A 19,044-nucleotide genomic window follows, 5' to 3' on the forward strand; every position below is an offset into this window, starting at 1 on the left:
TATGAAGTAGTGTGATATAAATGAAATTATCAAAGGATGGGGTAGGATAGATTGAAGCAGACTGCTTTCTGTAGATGAGGCATCCAGAACAAAGAGCCAGAGATACAAATTGTAACAGATTTAGAACTGATCCTTACACAGAAAATTGTAGCATTTTGTACTCCTTTTCTGCTGTAACCTTCAAAAACCATGCTTAGATTGTGTAGTCTTTTGGAATGGCATTCAATCACCTTGCTAAATGGCATTGAGCCATGTTGGAGCACTTAACAAGAGGAACATGTGAAGGTTGCCATCTTTCCCTTTGGGTCTTGGATCAAAACCGTTCTGCATTTGTTCTGTTAAATCTTTTGGCTAAAGTTTCTTGAAACAACTTGCAATCAGTTAACTGAATGTTTTGACAAACAGAAGTGTTTTAGTCTGATACTAATGTCTTAACAGTTAATCCACCAGTATTGCTGAGGAAAATACTGGGTGTGCGCTCAATGGTGGGTGTATGTGGGGGACAGGAGTAGTCTTATTAAAGTGATTTTATTTTTTTGCCTTAAATTTTTCAGCTCTCTTTGTTCCCTGATTTTCAACAAAGTTGAATGGGGAAGTAAGAGTTGCAAACTTCTATCGCTTCTGTAAACCAAGCGCCCGGAAATGCAGAAAATAGTTACTTGTTAACTTCCCTTCGCTCTTAATTCAGGAAACGTTTCCCTCAGACAACCCAGCTGCACTGTAGAAAGCAAATTTATGTAGTTGGTTATGCTGTGGATTAATGCACTATGCCATCAAAAGTATCAAAATATAAAACTGGAAAGCAATTAGGTTACTGATCTGTATGAGAACTTCTTGCAGAGTTTACTAGTTTTCTACTTCCCAATAGTAAAGCCATAACTTTAAGTAAATAAGTAGCCCATCGTAAGATAGTTACGTGGTGTTAGAGCTTGTTGGGTAAACCCTCGTATGTACAGTTTCCAATTTCTTTCACACTTGGCATTGCCTTTTGATTTCCGCTTTTGACTTTGTACAGCATTTGGTGCTGCCTTAATAAATGTATATTTAAAACATTTTACCTTTTCCCCCTAATTTCTGGTGCTTTTTTCCTCTTGCTTAATTCTTGTTTTTTACTGGTCTAAGGCAGAATGATTGTTGACATTATGTTCAATCATGGAGGTTATCATACCTGAGTCAAACCGACTTCTCACCTGGCATCTATATTGAGCATTTGACAGCCATTAGATGATGCTGAAGAGCAAGAGCCCTGATTCATTTTCCCCCTATCCTTACATAAGAAATCAGACCATCTCTAGCACCCCAGCTGCTGTTTACCTATGATCAGTTAGTGATCATAAACCCCAAAGCAAACCCACAATCTTTTAGTCTGCAGGCTTAGTGCTACCCAAAGTGAATTCTTTAGTTATTAGATGATCAAGGGAGCTCCTCATCATTTAATCCAGTTGCTAGTCCAAAGCAGTGCTGCCATCTCACCAGTGGCAACAGGAAGATTTTACCTCTAGGATTTTGAAGAGAGGGCTCTAAAACAGAGATAAGCAGTTAGATAGTATATCACACACATTTCTCATTGCAAGCATGACTGAAATAGGTTTAGAGAAATACACACAGTACCAGGTGTGGTCCCCAACCAAGCAACACTTCAATTTGAAAATTGTCACCGAACTGAACCAGCCAGAATTTGAAATGCTAGCAAAATCCTGAAATCAATTGGTCGTATAGTTGTTTATAAAGATAATTGCGAGCACTTAATCATTTGTGTAAATAATTACATAATCAATGTCCCATAGGCGCTCTGCCAGTCCACGCAGTGTCCCTTTTATTCTCAAGTACATTGTGCCAATTTATAACCCTGAAATGTTCTCAAAAGATGGATTTTTCCAAATTTTGACAGATCATGTGTAATTGCTGCTCTCATTGTGGTGTTACAGCTCATAAATATGATGAGCAAATCAGGAGGATAAATATTTGTATTAGCACAGTGACCAATTGCCAAATGTTGTTTAATTTGAAGAAGTGAGTGCTCAGTGAATTTAATTTAAGTTCTACTGAAGGATTTTCAAATACTTAACACTTTGAAGTCAGACAGGAGATAGTTGCCTGACCTAAGATTTTATTTTGGTGCTTTAAAAGAATATATTCTATGGGTTCCATGACTTTTCTGATGTCCAACCAATATCTCCAGTATTGCTGTTCGTTATGTTGCCTGGATCATCATCAATTATTTGTACACCCTTTTAAATTGCACACCGCCTTTGTTGCTCATTCTCATGCAGAATGAATGTAATTTCAGTGAACAACACAGATTGATTGGTGAAAACGAGGAAAGTTTACTTAAAATGAAAGCATAAATGTGACCCTTGTGTTGAGAGTTTAGTCACCTGGAAGAAATTATTTTTTTGAAATGGATGTGGTGGCACCCATAATGTAAATAAAGGATATGCAAGAAATCCAAAGTGACCAGTATTTTACCATTAGTGGCTTTTTTATTCTGTTTTACCATTAGCTTGTTGCACTATTTTGTTTCTTCCTTTTTTGTGATCTGAGTTTTGTGTTCAGGGATGGTATGTCAATGTGAGTGCTAACTGGTGTCTGCTTTTCCTCCTCCTCCCTCCTCTTTCAACCTTCAAAGCTTTAAAACTGCCCTGGCGTGTCTTTTGCACATCTATAAGACAGAAGTTTCCAAATTGGGGTGTGCAGGTCATGAGATATCTGTACATGTATAAAACACGTACTGTGAACATAGTGCCCTGAGAGTTCTGCATCCTGTACCGTTATTCTCATACTTGTTGATTTACTTGCATGTAATTTCTCTTGTATTCCAATAACTTTAGTTACTTGAAAGTTAAGATGGTGGGTAGTGGGTGCGGTGTTCACGAGAATATCAGTGCTTGCAGGGTTCCTTGGGACTGTCCTAATATCTTCAGAAGATTGGTGGGGGGGGGGGGGGGGGGGGGTGTCTCCATGTTTGTAAGAAGTGTCCAAACATCCTTCGGTAAATTCAAAATTCAGGTTGTGTATGGTGACACCTGTATATCTTGGTTGCATATCTATGAGAAATGATTAAAACCTCCTGTTCATTTTAATAGATTTCAAAATATTCATGTAGACTATATCATTCCCAAACAATATCATGCCGATTCGGCTAATGAGAAAAGAGGCCAGAACTCCTGACGATTTGAATATGGGTGAAGAAGCTTTGCTTTGGGAATTGTGACTCATGAGACACGTGTTGGCTGTTCTACTCCAGGTGGTTCAGATCCTGAATTTTTTTGTCTTACAGTCATGGGAACTCTGTTGTGGCAGCAACATCCATCAACATTCATGAGTAAACGATCAGTTAGCTTGAGGTTTTTTTGGGGTTGTGTGATAGGGCACTGTATAGAGGTGGAGCTACCTGTGACCACTGGTTCAGCATCTTTGAGAGGTTGTCTCCTCTGAACGACAGCACCTCTGACAGCGCAGCACCCTCTCTACACTGGAATTTTGTTCGAGTGGCCCAAATTCCCAGCTTTTTAACTTGGGGGAGAAGGAAACCAATTGAGTCAAATTTACTTTTTTATTGAAGACTTTTACCCACTGTTTTGTAAACTGGTTGGTTTCACATTTCCTGGGCTGTACCAGGACAAGATCTTAGTATAAATAGTGGTTGTAATGTAGGAATACTGCGTTGATTTTTGAAATGTTGTTTGGAAACATTGCATCAAACTTTTTCAGACAGGAGAAAAATTAACAACACCAGAAGTGATGGTTTATAAATCCTTGTGATAAGCATTGAAGTCCCTGCAAATATTACTCTGGAAGGATGTATCCCAACTTCAGAAAAATTTCTCCCAACTGCAGAAGACTTTTATTATCTGCAAGAGAAATGACATTATAAGTCAGGCAAATACAAAGAAAGTAGAAGACCCATGATGGGCAAGTAGAATTCTGAAGACTCGTGGACCCTTCCCTGGTTCCTTTCAAAGGCTCTGTAATATTGTCTGAATAAATCTCTGGGATTGTGGGAGTTTTACATCTTCAAATCTTGGTGCAGTAAGGTTGAGCAGTATTTTGATGCAGCTTTGAAAAGAATAGAGTACTTCAGATTTATTTTTTTGATTGAACTTCTCCTTTGTAACCAGACTGAATTCTCAACCACGGGGTTTGAGTCAGTTGGAGGGCGTTTCTATTTGTGTCATTATTAAAATGTGTTGTGCACTAACCTGATTGAGTTATTGTTTATTGTACCTTGAGGCATGTCAGAATCAATCTTTTTTTTTAATCTTCCTAGTTCAAGCAATTGGTACACAAACAAACTATGAAGCTGTTTGCTGAATTAGAAATTAAAAGGAAGGAGCGGGAAGCCAAGGACATGCATGAGAGGTATATGGAATCATCTTAAAGCCTATTGCCCCCAAACATTCTTTCTTTTATTTCCTCCCCCCACTCCCCAACATTGTCCATTATAACTGGGCAGTCAATTTTTGATGAGGAAAAGCAGCTATGAAATATATAGCCTATCCTGAATTCATAGGAATTTAAATTATCCAAAGTTTTAAAACTTTGCAATAAACCCTGTTCACCCATTGCCCCAGTGCTCACTAATCTATTTTGACTCCTGGTCTGACAACATCTTGGTTTTAAAAAAAATTTCACCTTTGTTTTCAAACCCCTCCATGGCCTCGCCTCTACCTCTACCTCTGTAACTTCGGACATCCCGAGAACCTTCCAAGATATCTGTGCTTTTCCAATTCTGGTCTCTTGCTCATCCCCGATTTTTCATTGGTCAACTGTTGGCCATATCTTCAGCTGTCTGGGCCCCTAAACTCAGAAATTTCCTTCCTTTATCTCTCTCCTTTTAGGGTGTTCTATCTAACCTACCTCATTGATAAAGGTATTGAGCGTCTGTCTTAATATTTCCTTAAGTGGCTTAGTGTCAAATTTTGTTTAATAACTTTTCTATGAAGTGTCTTGGGATGTGTTACTATATTAAAAGTGCTTTGTAAATGCAAATGATTAATTTCCACTTTGCTCTAAATATTTCTTAATTCAAATGTATTTAGAACAAAAATTGATTCAAATTTTCTGTCCTATATTGTAGCCTTATTTTCTGTCTAAAGAAGTCTTTGCAAAGGCCACTTATGATTGTAATTTCTTCTCCAACCCTCTCCCTTCCCCTTTCTTCTCTTCATCCACGCCCCCCACTTCCATCCTTCCAATCTCAAATTTACACCTCTTCATTTTCTCAATTTTCTGGGCTGAGGTTACATGGGTTTTGACTATCTGTCTATACTTCACCTGAATGCCACTCTTTATTATGAACCTTGCCTGTGTGCATTGATAGACTTTTTTTATATCTTGCTGTGAGGTTGGGGGTAGGGGAGGAAAAATCATAACCAAGCTTAGTTCTGTTATCGCCCATGTTTGTTTACCAGCGGTTGGTAATGGTTTAGCAAAGGGGGAACTGGTTTTCTGGGCCTCCAGGTAACAGACCAGCTTCTCAATCCTCAAACAACAAACATTATCATGAAACAGGCTGTGCAAGTTTGAAAGCTCCTTAATTTACTGGATTTTGAAAATACGCACAGTCCAGGCAAGCAAATGAAATATTAGGAAAAACCTCAACAGCTGAATGCTCACTATGAGCACAATTTTTAATGCTATCCATTCTTCTTAATCCAGGAAACGGCAAAGAGAAGAGGAGATTGAGCAGGAAGAGAAAGCAAAACGAGATAAAGAGTGGCAGAAAAATTTTGAGGTTTGTAAAATTCTAATTTACCAATTTCCAATTCTTGTCATGTTTTGAATGGCTTGTAGAACAACGAGCAATGGTTATGATTCTGCAGTCTTATTGAAAATGGTTTCCTTCTGAAAAGCCAATTTATTTTATTAACCTTCTTGACATTGAGAGGTCCAGTGAGTGATGCAGAATAGTCAAAAACAGTCATAAAAATAATCTTTTTGATTGTAATTTAGTACCTAATATTCCAAGAACTGTGGATTCTAATTAAAAAGTGCTATAAAACATACACTCCAAATCTCTGTGCAATATTTCCTCATGAGTTTTTAAAATGACAGTTGTTGTATGCTAAGCAAACCTAAATACAGAAATATATTTTATTGGGCCAGATTTTGCTGTAGGCTTAACAGTGAGGCTCACTGCGCTCACTGTCATTTATGTGGAAATTGGGCAGCAACTTTTGGTGACTATACATGTTGCAGTTAAACGTGGAAATCCAGATGTTTCTGTCCGAGGGCTTCCCAGAAATGGCACAGGTTACATTTTATATGCAGCACAGATATAGGCCACTTGGCCCAACCAGTCCATGCTGATGTTTTTGCTCCGTGCAAGCCTCCTCCCATCTTACCTCATCTAAAGCTATCATTGAAACCCTCTATTCCCTTCTCCCTCATATGCTTGTCTAGCTTCCACTTAGATGCATTTATGCTCTTTCTGCCTGCCTTGCCATTCAAATACATTGATTGGCTTGAGCTTGCTGTATTGACCTCATAGAAATGACTAAACTCACCAAAACGTTGGTGCTTGCCCATTCTAGGATAAGCACACTTTTAATGATATGGCCAGTCTTAACTACTTTCTAACAACCTCTCTAGCATGGAAAATTAACTTGTAAAAGCATGGAATCGTGCACCTTCAGCAGTTAATTAATTATGATTTAAAAGTTAATTAACTATTTCTTTTGTCTCTTATCTCATTTGATCCCATTTTTCTTTCCTTCGCTTTATTTAATTTTCTGTACCTGATTTGACATCGAATTCACTATTCCACCTTAGGTTTCCTGGTTCAGACTCTGCATTGCTCATCAACAATTCTTCAGCCTGTTTGATTAAGGAGGTAACCAGTTGCTTGCCCTGGTCTCTCAGATCCTAGGTGGCTTGTAGGGGCACTGTGCTTTCTCGATGGATGGCAGATAAAACTTCTTTGCATAAACCCATAGAGAATCTTTGGGCAAATGCAAGTCAGAGCAAAATCTGGCTCTTTTTTTTAAAGTATTGTATTTTATACGCATAATGAACAAAACATTTATCACGTTGACCTGAGAAGCTGACTGAATTTTCACCGTACCTATGAAATAGAGTTCCAGAATCATAGAATAGTTACAGCACAGAGGGAGGTCATTCGGCCCATCGTTTCTGTGCTGGCTCTCTGTAAGTCGCGCTCCCTTGCCACTTTCCCCATAGCCTTGCAAATTTGTACAAACTATTATGTGCTTTCTAAGATTTTGCTGCAATATAGAAGCAGATTACTCACTACTTGCTGATACATATATTGTAGTGTTCTACATGTTGATGGGCTTACTCATTGACCTGCCAGATGGCACAAAGGAGTTGAGGGTAAGGGTAAAAGTGGGAGGACCCACCCATACTCTGAGATAGTGATTGATACCAGTGTACTATGCAATGGTCAGCTTGGAATCTCCTGAGGTGTATGACCTTTTATTGGATGGGAATTGAACCTATGCCTTCTGGTGCTTTCCCAGTCCAGATTCGCCCTGTGTACCACAGGTTTGGATTGTCAGGTGCCCCTTTATTCTGGAAGTCAGTTATAGCATTGTTCGAGAGCAAGCTCCTTCTAATCTGCTGTAGTAATGTGCCTTGAGTCCTCAGAAGACCATTTCCTACTGCATGTGTACAAATTTTTCATGTCTTGCAATAGTCATCTTTCTAGCCCCTGAGTAAACTTATACTTCAGTGACATTTTGTGGGAATATTTGTGTGATGGGATGCTCTCAGGAGCAATTGATTGGAATTCTGGAAAAGTTGCAGATAGGTTTTTTACAGTGGGCAGTGAAAGGAGATTTTAATTCCATCACTCTGATTTGGATTCAAGCCCAATTTAAAGCATGAAAACACAATGAACTGACTAAAATCCTACTTAGATCCTAACACAAATGAATTGTGTTGTTAAAAGGAATACTTGCTTGGTTCCATTCTTCTTGATCCAATCATAACTAGAGGATATTCAGCAATGGCGCCTCTTCCCACCCCTGCACTGTTAACTCGGGAGCCTCCAAGGATCTTTCCTTCTGCTGCCCCTTGGCAACACTGTCCAAAGTTATTAGACTACAAGTCCTGTATCTAGTTCTGGATGAGCTGTAATTTTTTTTTTGCAGTAGCAAATCCGGATCCATTATCTTTGGCCCTTGCCAAACATTGTAAGTTAAAGTTATAATTGTCATTGTGCCATTGTCACCTAATTTAGCTTTCCCTGCCTTCCCCAACAACTGTCTTGGGTTGAACCAGACTGTTTACAACCTCGACATTCTATTTGACCCCAAGCTGAGCTTCCGTCCCCATACCCCCCTCCCTTAGACAGCACCTTCCAAACCCATGACCACCACTGCCTAGAAGGGCAACAGATAGATGGGAACACCATCACCTGGAAATTCCCTTCTAAGTCACTCAACATCCTGACTTGGGAATATATTGCCGTTCCTTCACTGTCGCTGGCTCAAAATTCTGGAACTCCCTTCCTAACAGCACTGTGGGTGCACCTACACTACATGAACTGCAGCGGCTCAAGAAGGCAGCTCACCACCACCTTCTCAAGGGCAACGAGGGATGGGCAATAAATGCTGGCCCAGCCACTGAAGCCAACATCCCGTGAATGAATAAGTTACATCTCCACAACGTCACCCGCCTCAGCCCTTCTGCTACTGAAGCCCTCATCTGTTCCAGTGCCACCTCCAGACTTAACAGCTCCAATATTCTCCTGGCTGGGCCCCCATCCTACAAAAACCTCACAAAGAGAATCCTGCTGTCTGTGTCTGATCTTGCAACAAGTTATACTTGTCCATCATCCTTGTGTATCCTCACCTACAATGGATCTGTCTGCTCAATACCTCAAGTTTAAAATGCTCAACCTTATGTTTAAATCCCTTTATGGCCTCACTCCTTCCTATTTCTGCATCATTCTCCAACCCAACAAACCCCACCTTGAACTTTTGTGTTCCTCCAATTCTGGCACCTTGGATAAGGTCCCACATGGCAGATTGGCTTTGTAACAGGAAACAAAGGGTAATGGTTGATGGATGCCCTTGTGAATGGAAAGTTGTCTCAAGTGGTGTTCCACAGGGCTCAGTGTTAGGACCCTTGCTATTTGTGTTATATATTAATGATTTGAAGATGAACGTGGGGGGCACAATTGGGAAATTTGCAGATGACACACAGATTGGCCGAGTAGTGGATAGTGTAGAGGATAGCCATAATCTCCAAAATGATATAGATGGGTTGGTGGAGTGGGCAATGAAGTGGCAGATGGATTTTAACTTAAAGAAGTGTGAGGTCATACATTTAGGGAGGTCAAACAGCTACAGGGATTACAAAATAAATGGGAATTTACTAAGAGGGGTAGATGAAGTGAGAGATCTTGGCATACAAGTACACCAAGGTCCCTGAAGGCAGCAGTTCAAGTAGACAAGGTTGTAAAGAAGGCATATGGAATGCTCTCCTTCATTTGCAGAGGTATAGAATATTAAAGTAAGGCTATAATGTTGGAATTGTATAAAACACTGGTGAGACCACAACTGGAGTATTGTGTGCAGTTCTGGTCACTACATTACAGAAAGGATGTAATAGCTTTGGAGAGAATGCAGAGAAGCTTTACAAGAATGTTGCCAGGGTTAGAAAAGTGTAGCTACGAGGAGAGGTTGGATAGGTTGGGGTTATTTTCCTTAGAACAAAGGAGTCTGAGAGGTGACTTGATTGAGGTGTACAAAATCATGAGGGGAATAGATAGAGTGGACAGGATAAAATTGTTTCCGTGATGGCGAATTCTAGAACCAGGGGACATAGATTCAAGATAAATGGCAGAAGGTGTAGGGGGGACATGTGGAGGAACTTTTTCAAACAGAGGGTCGTGGGTGTCTGGAATTCACTGCCCAAGTTGGTGGTAGAGGCAGAAACTTTAAACTCTTTAAAAAGTACCTGGATCTGCACCTAAAGTGCTGTAAGCTGCAGAGCTATGGGCTGGGTGCAGGAAGGTGGGACTAGAAAGGGCACCTAGGTGTCCTCGGGCTGGCATGGACAAGATAGGACGAATGGCCTCCTTCTGTGCTGTAACTTTTCTATGGTTCTAAATATACTGCCTTCACACTGCCATTGGCAACTGTGCATTCAGCCAATTAGACTCCACAATCTGGAACTCCCTCCCTAAATCCTTATGCATTACAACTTTTCCTTAAAACAAACTTTTTTAACCAAACCTTTAGTCAATGTCAATAACCTGCTCCCACCCCCATTGAATGTCTCCTCCTTTGATTCTACAGATATTTTCTATCTGATTTAGTACCAGAAATTCTGTAAAGCTGAATGTTGGGTGTTTGATACTTTTATATGGGCTTTACTTGAAATGTGAAAAATATCTAAGCATGATTAATATGTTTTGTAATTGTAAACTAGAGTTGCAAACCTGGAGAGAGTTCTAACATGAATTTGGTATGCTGGAGGTTACTGATTTGGCACTGGTTGTGCAAAAAGTTTGAAGATCAGTTTGAGGTGATGAATCAAGTCTTTTACAAGAATTATGCTGGATTAATGTATGATTGTTTTTTTTCCCCCCCCTTTAACATTGGTTTCAATACAGCACATTATCCTGGTGACAACATTTGGTTTGTTTTTCTGCCCATTGGTTGAACACATTGCTCCACAGCATATGATGGCGAATCTGATGCCTAAAGTTTATGATGGCGTACAGGTTGCAGATTTAAGATCGGGCTTTTGACAGGACGATCTCTGTCATTTTTCCTATCCCGAGCTGGAAGAACTTTAGAGATGATGAGCCCCAACATTTACACGGAGGGTAGGGGAAGAGGCTGAAAATGGCCAAAGAACCCAGCAAGCTCCCTCCAAATCTAACGGCAAAGCCTCACTAATGCTTTGTTGCTCAGGGTTCTGCATGGCAGCAGGCCGAATGGATAGCATGGTCAGTGGGCGGGAGGGAACACCAGCGCAGGAGTCCGCAGCCTGGGACCGTCCCCAAGGGGTGGGAGGCCTGCGATTGGGGTTGGGGGAGGCCTGCGATTGGGGTTGGGGGGAGGCCTGTGATTGGGTTTGGGGGAGGCCGATAGCTCCTCTTGAGGGGGCTGAGGTGAGCACTCATGCTCTCAGACACTTTGACACGCCGATATTCATCTCTGTAAAAGTGGCTGGCTGGGCTTGCATTCAGCACATTTTGCTTGTTAGCCCTGTCCCTCTGTCGTTGTGTTTGGGAGGGAATAAATATCAGGACCAATAAGTTACTGAAAATCAGTGTTCTGTTGTGAGAAAAGAGAGAAAATCCAGAAGCTTTGAAAACAACACCACAACAGTAATTGCAGGCAAGGTTCAGACCGCTGCTACTCTAAGATCAACCTTCAAGATTTGCACCTGCCGTGCAACCTGGAATCTGCAATCAGTCTAGGGTCCCAGAAATAAACAGTCAATATTCTTGCTTTTCTCTATTTTAAAACACTGATTGAATTTTGCCCTTGTCTAGTACGCCCAGTGCCAAGTATTGCGCTGATTGGAAGCAGTGTCCAGAACCCACCACACCATCCCAACTACAGAGCACAGCCCCCTACAAATGTGAATTTTTATTATTTCCCCACCCCCCCCACCACCGCCCATCATTGTGGCCAATCTGAATCGTAACTTCTTCAAATCTGCATAGGCAAGCAATAATTCTAGTAGATTTAAGAAAAGATAGTTAATCTGCTAACGTAATAGGAAATGGCATTTGAACGAGACACATTGTACATTTTGTATTTTAAGTGGTATCCATTATGTGTATGTGTTATCATAGGAAAGTCGAGATGGTCGTGTTGATAGCTGGAGAAACTTCCAAGCCAATAAAAAAGGCAAGAAAGAAAAGAAACAAAGGAGTTTCCTCAAGCCACCAAAGGTTAAGATGGAGCAGCGATAAGAGCCATCTGGAAATATTTTACGTAAAATAGGAAAACACAAACAACTATAGCAATGTTTACTCCAGAACATGTTCTTCGCTTAGGAGTAGTTTGCAGTTTAGTGGCACAAATGTTTTTTTTTCCCCTGTCCATTCTACTGACTCATATGTGTTGTAGTAGCTAATACTATTTTTTTAGTTTCATCCCTGATAATCGATGTGGCAGGGCTCACTGCTTCCTGTTTCTAAACCAATATGATGTAAATGTACAGTATAAAAGAGGTTGATAATGGCCTTGTATCCTTTTGAAAACCTTTAATTTTTAAGCCCTGTAATTTAACGTTTTGTAACCTTTTTGTACTGTGAACAATTTGTCTATCTTTAGCCATCAAAGGTAATCATTAAAAGTGTTTGGAAATAACAATGTGTGTTTTCTGTTTTCGAAGTTGATAGATTCCATTTTTTATATGAGTGGAATGCTACATCATAGTTTGAAGTATGAAGTGAATTTTAGCTTTTATGTACATATATTAAAGTTGCATAACATTAAAATGCTTTCAGCTTTAAACTCCTAGGGAAAAATGTACAAATTAACTTTGAAAATGAGGTACTAATCATAGATGGGAAAATAATTTTGCTGGTTTTCACCCTATTCCTGAAGGTGCTTGATGTTGAGGTGATAGTTTTACAGATGGCAATACTTCCACTTCACCACCTGGCAACTCTCCATATACAAGTGAATATTGGCTATGGGAGGGCTGAGGGCCATTCATAGACTCATAGACACCTCAGCTCTGGAAGAAGTTAGCTTCTTATTGGACTATCCTACCAAAAATCTCATTTCGCTCCTTTAATAAAGACAGAAAATGCTGGCAATACTCAGCGCGTCTGGCATCATCAGTGGAGAGAGAAACTTGAGTTAATGTTTCAGGTCAATAAACTCATCAGAACTCAGTTTCTCTCTTGCTTGTCCACAAACAGTTCTGGTATCCCACTTGAAATTTTAATAAATGTTTGTAAAAGACTTGTGAATAAAACATGATCAGTTCAGCCCATGTTTATTTGTGCTTTGTTGCTTGATTTTTGCAGAACCTGTGAAGATGGATTTCCTGTATTCAGTTTTGACTCAGTTTTGCTATCATGAAGTCTGTTGAATCTTCATGATTGCTGTCCAATTACTTACCACTGTTCTCATTAACATGAACAATCTCCAATGATGTGACAAGTTATCCTTGCTATTTCAGTATTGCTGATCTGTTTGCTGCAGACCAGTGTTCTATTTCATATTTAATCTCCACTAAAACCTAATTTGTGCAAATACTCGTAGTTCATTACTGGAAATTTGCACATTCATCAAGTGAGTAGTTGACAATATTTGAACCGATTGAAAGACTGGGTCCAAAACATTAATTTTGCTTCAGTTTTTCACTTAATTTTTTTGTTTTAATGTCAATGGATAGATTGTACCAACATGAATGCTTCCCCAAGCCTATTTAAAAAAAACATGGGTTTCCTGTATCATAACATTTTTTTCCATGTTATTTGTATCATTTCTGAGGGAATGGTAGCCTCTCCAAACAAGTGTGATTCTGTTGCTTTCAAAGTTGAAGAAACAACAATTTGCATTTATATAGCACGTTTAATGCAGCAAAACATGCCAAGGATTTAGCAAGCAAAATTTTGACACTGCCACATGAGATAATAATACAGGTTTAAGAGGCAAAACCTTTAAACCAAAGGAGGATCTTAAAGGCAGAGAGGTTGAGGGTGGGAATTCCAGGCTAGAGCCTGTTGGGGCTTGCAATTTTCAAATCTTGATTTGAATTATGCTTGCCAAATATCTTGAAAAGTCCTGTACAAACTCGCTCTTGACTGCTGTTTAATTGGAATTGACAGCAGTCATGGAGAGGTAAGTTTGTTATAGTCCCTAGTGGAGGTGGATGTACAGAGAGAACACATTTTAAATTGATTAAATTGGTCACAAGAAAAAAGACCTGATGGATTGGTTCTATGCTTATCTTTTTTTAAACGACTGCGGGCCAGGAAAAAATCTTTATTGGAAATTGCATATGATAAATATGAATTCAAGATGGATTTTTTTGACTATCCCAAGTGACATGTTTATGAATATGATTGGCTTTCTCCAAAGTAAATAGAATGCTGTTTTCAGTTTTAGAGGCGATGGCATAGTGGTATTGTCGCTGGACTAGTAACCAGTGACCCATGGTAATGCTCTGGGGACCTGGGTTCGAATCCTGCTAAGGCAGAAGGTGGAATTTGAATTCAATAAAAATCTGGAATTAAAAGTCTAATGATGACCATGGAACCATTGTTGATTGTTGTAAAAACCCACCTGGTTCACTAATGTCCTTTAGGGAAGGAAATCTGTCACCCTTACCATGTGACTCAGACCCACTGTAATGTGGTTGACTCTTAAATGCCCTCCAAAATGGCCTAGCAAGCCACTCAGTTGTATCAAACTGCTACAAAATCATAAAAGAATGAATCGGACGGACCACCCGGCATCTACCTAGGCAACAACAATGGCAATCTCATCCCTGTCGACCCTGCAAGGTCCTCCTTACTAACATCTGGGGGCTAGTGTAAAATTGGGAGAGCTGTCTCACAGACTAGTCAAGCAACAGCCTGACACGGTCATGGAATCATACAGATAATGTCCCAGACACCACCATCACCATCCCTGGATCTGTCCTGCCGATGGGACAGGACAACAGAGGTGATGGCACATTGGTATACAGTTGGGATGGAGTTGCCCTGGGAGTCCTCAATATCAACTCGTGACCTCATGAAGTCTCATGGCATCAGGTCAAACGGGCAATGAAACCTGCTGATTACCACATACTGCCCTTGTTCAGCTGATGAATCAGTGCTCCTCCATGTTGAACACCACTTGGAAGAAGCACTGAGGGTGCCAAGGACACAGAATGTACTCTGGGTGGGGGACTTCAATGCCCACCACCAAGAGTGGCTGTAGCACCACTCCTGACACATCCTAAATGACAAAGCTGCTAGACTGGGTTTGCGGCAGGTGGTGAGGGAACTAACAAGAGGGAAAAACATACCCTCACCAACCTGCCTGCCACAGATGCATCTGTCCATGACAGTATCAGTAGGAGTGACCACCTCACAGTAGTGGAGACTAAGTCCCACCTTCACACTGAGGATACGCTCCATTGTGTTGTGTGGCACTGCCACTGTGCTAAATGGGATAGATTTCGAACAGATCTAGCAATTCAACTGGGCATCCATGATGTGCTGTAGGCATATCGTGGCATATCCCCTACTCTACCATTACCTTCAAGTCAGGGGATCAACCCTGGCTCAATGAAGAGTGCAGGAGGGCATTCCAGGAGCAGCACCAGGCATACCTAAAAATGAGGTGTCCACCTGGCGAAGCTATAACACAGGACTGCTTGCATACCAAAAAGCATAAGCAGCAAGTGATAGACAGGGCTAAGTGATCCCACAACCAACAGATCAGCTCTAAGCTCTGCAGTCCTGCCACATTCAGTTGTGAATGGTAATGGACAATTAAACAACTCACTGGAGTGAGGCTCCACAAATATCCCCAACCTCAGTGATGGAGCAGCCCAGCACAACAGTGCAAAAGATAATGCTTTTGCAACAATCTTCAGCCAGAAGTGCCAAATGGACGATCCATCTCGGCCACCTCCAGAGGTCCCCAGCATCACAGGTGCCAGCCTTCGCCAATTCAATTCACTCCACGTGATATCAAGAAATGGCTGAAGTCACTGGATACTGCAAAGACTATGGGCCCTGACAATATTCCGGCAATAGTACTGAAGACTTGTGCTCCAGAACTTGCTGCGCCCCTAGCCAAGTTGTTCCAGTACAGCTACAACACTGGCATCTACCCGGCTATGTAGAAAATTGCCCAGGTATGTCCTATACACAAAAAGCAGGACAAATCCAACCCAGCCAGTTACCACCCCATCAGTCTACTCTTGATCATCAATAAAGTAATGGAAGGGGTCATCAACAATGCTATCAAGTGGTACTTGCTTAGCAATAGCCTGCTCATTGAAGCCCAGTTTGGGTTCCACCAGGGCCACTCAGCTCCTGACCTCATTACAGCCTTGGTTCAAACATGGACCAAAGAGCTGAACTCCCGAGGTGAGGTGACAGTGACTGTCCTTGACATCAAGGCAGCATTTGACCGAGTGTGGCATCAAGGAACTCTAGCAAAACTGGAGTCAATGGGAATCAGGGGCAAAACTCTCCGCTGGTTGGAGTCATACCTAGCACAAAGGAAGATGGTTGTGGTTGTTGGAGATCAGTCCCCTCAGCTCCACGATATCACTGCAGGAGTTCCTCAGGGTGGTGTCCTCGGTCCAACCATCTTCAGCTGATTCATCAATGACCTTCCTTCCATCATAAGGTCAGAAATGGGGATGTTCACTGATGATTGCACAATGTCCAGCACCATTCATGACTTCTCAGATACTGAAGCAGTCTATGTCTAAATGCAGCAAAACCTGGACAATATCCAGGCTTGGGCTGACAAGTGGCTAGTAAGATTCACGCCACACAAGTGTCAGGCAATGACCATCTCAAACAAGATAGAATCTAACCATCGCCCCTTGATGTTTAATGGCATTACCATCACTGAATCCCCCACTCTCAACATCCTGAGTGTCACCATTGACCAGAAACTGAACTGGACTAGCCATATAAATACTGTGGCTACAAGAGCAGGTCAGAGGCTAGGAATAGTGCGACGAGTAACTCACCTCCTGACTCCCCAAAGCCTGTCCACAGTCTACAATACAGAAGTCAGGAGTGTGATGGAATACTCCCCACTTGCCTAGATGAGTGCAGCTCCCACAACACTCAAGAAGCTTGACACCGTCCAGGACAAAGCAGCCCACTTGATTGGCACCACATCCACAAACATTCACTCTACCACCGACACACAGTGACAGCAGTGTGTACCGTCTACAAGATGCACTGCAGGAATTCACCAAGGCTCCTTTGACAGCACCTTCTAAACCCACGACCACTACCACCTAGAAGGGCAAGGGCAGCAGATAGATGGGAACACCACCACCTGAAAAGGTTCCCCTCCAAGTCACTCACCGGCCTGACTTGGAAATACATCGCCGTTCCTTCACTGTCACTGAGTCAATATCCTGGAACTCCCTCCCTAACAGCACTGTGGGTGTACCTACACCACATGGACTGCAGCGGTTCAAGAAGGCAGCTCACCACCACCTTCTCAAGGGCAACTAGGGATGGGCAATAAATGCTGGCCTAGCCAGTGAAGCCCACAACCCAAGAATGTTCTCACCTCTCACCTTCTTGGGCACGAGACATTCTGGAACCCAAACCTTACATCAGCAGATGGCGTCCAGGACAAACAATCAGCTGCTGCTGTTTCACTTGGGAAGTCAGGTGGTAATATTGAAATCAAGACCTGGCATCAAAATCCTGTTTCTATTCCCATTAATTTGCAAGTGTTTAAACTTTCCGACAGCAATAGGTCTTGGTGAACAGACTTGTCCATCAATCAAGAAAATCTTCAGTCCCACGACAAAATCCAATCACATAGGATAGAATTGCCTGGCTTTGAGGGCTGGACTGTCAGGATTCGAGGACTAAAATTTTGGGACACAGGTTTGAAACCCTTGCTTTAGAATCAATGTACTCAGGAAAAGTGTGTAATGGTTGTGCAGAATTAGTGATGCCATGAGGATTAAGAGGAATTGCACTGTAATACTGTCTAGTCTTGAAAATTCAATGTTGTTATGTGGATCATAGAAATTGAATTTTCTACTAATTCTAATTAAACAATGCACACAATTTGGAAAGTAAGAATTTCTTGTGGAAAGGTTGGATGCTTCTAGTGAATTTGAATGAGAAGGAAGAGGTTGAATGCAGAAGTTGCTGAAAGACAGTTCTACCCTATCAACCATGTACATGTTTGCCTGTCACGTTTACCACTTCCTCTCTTGTCTAATTCCCTCCATCGTTTCTCAGACTCAAAATTATTTATAGCTTCACTCAAAGGTTCTTCAGTTACTCAAACTCCAACATCAGGAGTGTCCAAGCTTTTTGTCTTTGTAGGTACTTAGTGAGTACAGGTGCAGAGCCTGTATACAATTTCAATACAAAACATTAATCCACTGATCATCACCATGAAATAACAAAAAAATACTTTGTGCATTTGATAAAACGTGCACAAATTTGTATAACACATTTTGCAACCTCAGGACGCCACAAAGCATTTCACAGCCAATGAATTACTTTTGAAGTTATTGTAGGGAACATCGCCAAGCCAAATTGCACACAGTGGCCTCCCTCAAACAGCAATGAGATAAATCTGTCCTAGTGATGTTGGTTGGGGAAGAAATATTGGTCAAGACACTGGTGATACAATGGGAGGGGAGGCACAAAAGACCAGGGTTGGAGGTCTGAAGTGTGTGAGAGGGGATGCAAAACCTGAGAACAAATGACAAAGATGGAAGCAATACTTCAACCCACTCTCAAATGAGTTGCTCATCATCTTAGGTCACCATTGCTACATGGTTGTCCTGCTGGCAATTGGTCAGGTAACATAAGAACATAAGAACTAGGAGCAGGAGTAGGCAATTCAGCCCCTCGAGCCTGCCCCGCCATTCAATACGATCGCGGCTGATCTCATTTCGGCCTCAACTCCAATTTCCCGCCCTCTCCCCATAACCTTTCAACCCATTAATAATTAAAAATCTGTCTATTTCCTCCTTAAATTTATTCAGCATCCTGGCATCCACTGCACTCTGAGGTAGTGAATTCCACAGATTCACGACCCTTTGAGAAAAGTAATTCCTCCTCATCTCTGATTTAAATCTACCACCCCATAGCCTAAAACTATGGCCTCTCATTCTAGAATGCCCCACAAGGGGAAACATCCGCTCCACGTCTACTTTGTCTATGTCCTTTAGCATCTTATATACCTCAATTAGATCTCCTCTCATCCTTCTAAACTCTAGTGAGTATAGGCCTAAACTGCTCACTATCTCCTCATAAGACAAGCCCCACATCTCTGGAATCAATCTAGTGAACCTCCACTGAACCACCTCCAGTGCAACTACATCCTTCCTCAAGTAAGGGGACCAAAACTGTGCACAGTGCTCCAGGTGCGG

The 19,044-nt window shown here is 41.5% G+C and overlaps 1 protein-coding gene across 1 annotated transcript in view; it reads left to right on the plus strand.

Moving 5' to 3' along the window:
- Window positions 1-12,302, plus strand: part of dnajc8 (DnaJ (Hsp40) homolog, subfamily C, member 8) — a 31,960-nt gene extending 19,658 nt beyond the window's left edge. The window contains exons 7-9 of the mRNA XM_041213432.1: window positions 4,271-4,362; window positions 5,662-5,737; window positions 11,783-12,302. Of these exons, the coding sequence (XP_041069366.1) occupies window positions 4,271-4,362; window positions 5,662-5,737; window positions 11,783-11,902 (288 nt within the window). The 3' untranslated portion in view covers window positions 11,903-12,302. The remainder of the gene's footprint in view (window positions 1-4,270; window positions 4,363-5,661; window positions 5,738-11,782) is intronic.
- Window positions 12,303-19,044: the final 6,742 nt, after the last annotated feature.

Source organism: Carcharodon carcharias, chromosome 19 (assembly GCF_017639515.1).
Source record: "Carcharodon carcharias isolate sCarCar2 chromosome 19, sCarCar2.pri, whole genome shotgun sequence".
Classification (NCBI taxonomy): Eukaryota; Metazoa; Chordata; class Chondrichthyes; order Lamniformes; family Lamnidae; genus Carcharodon; species Carcharodon carcharias.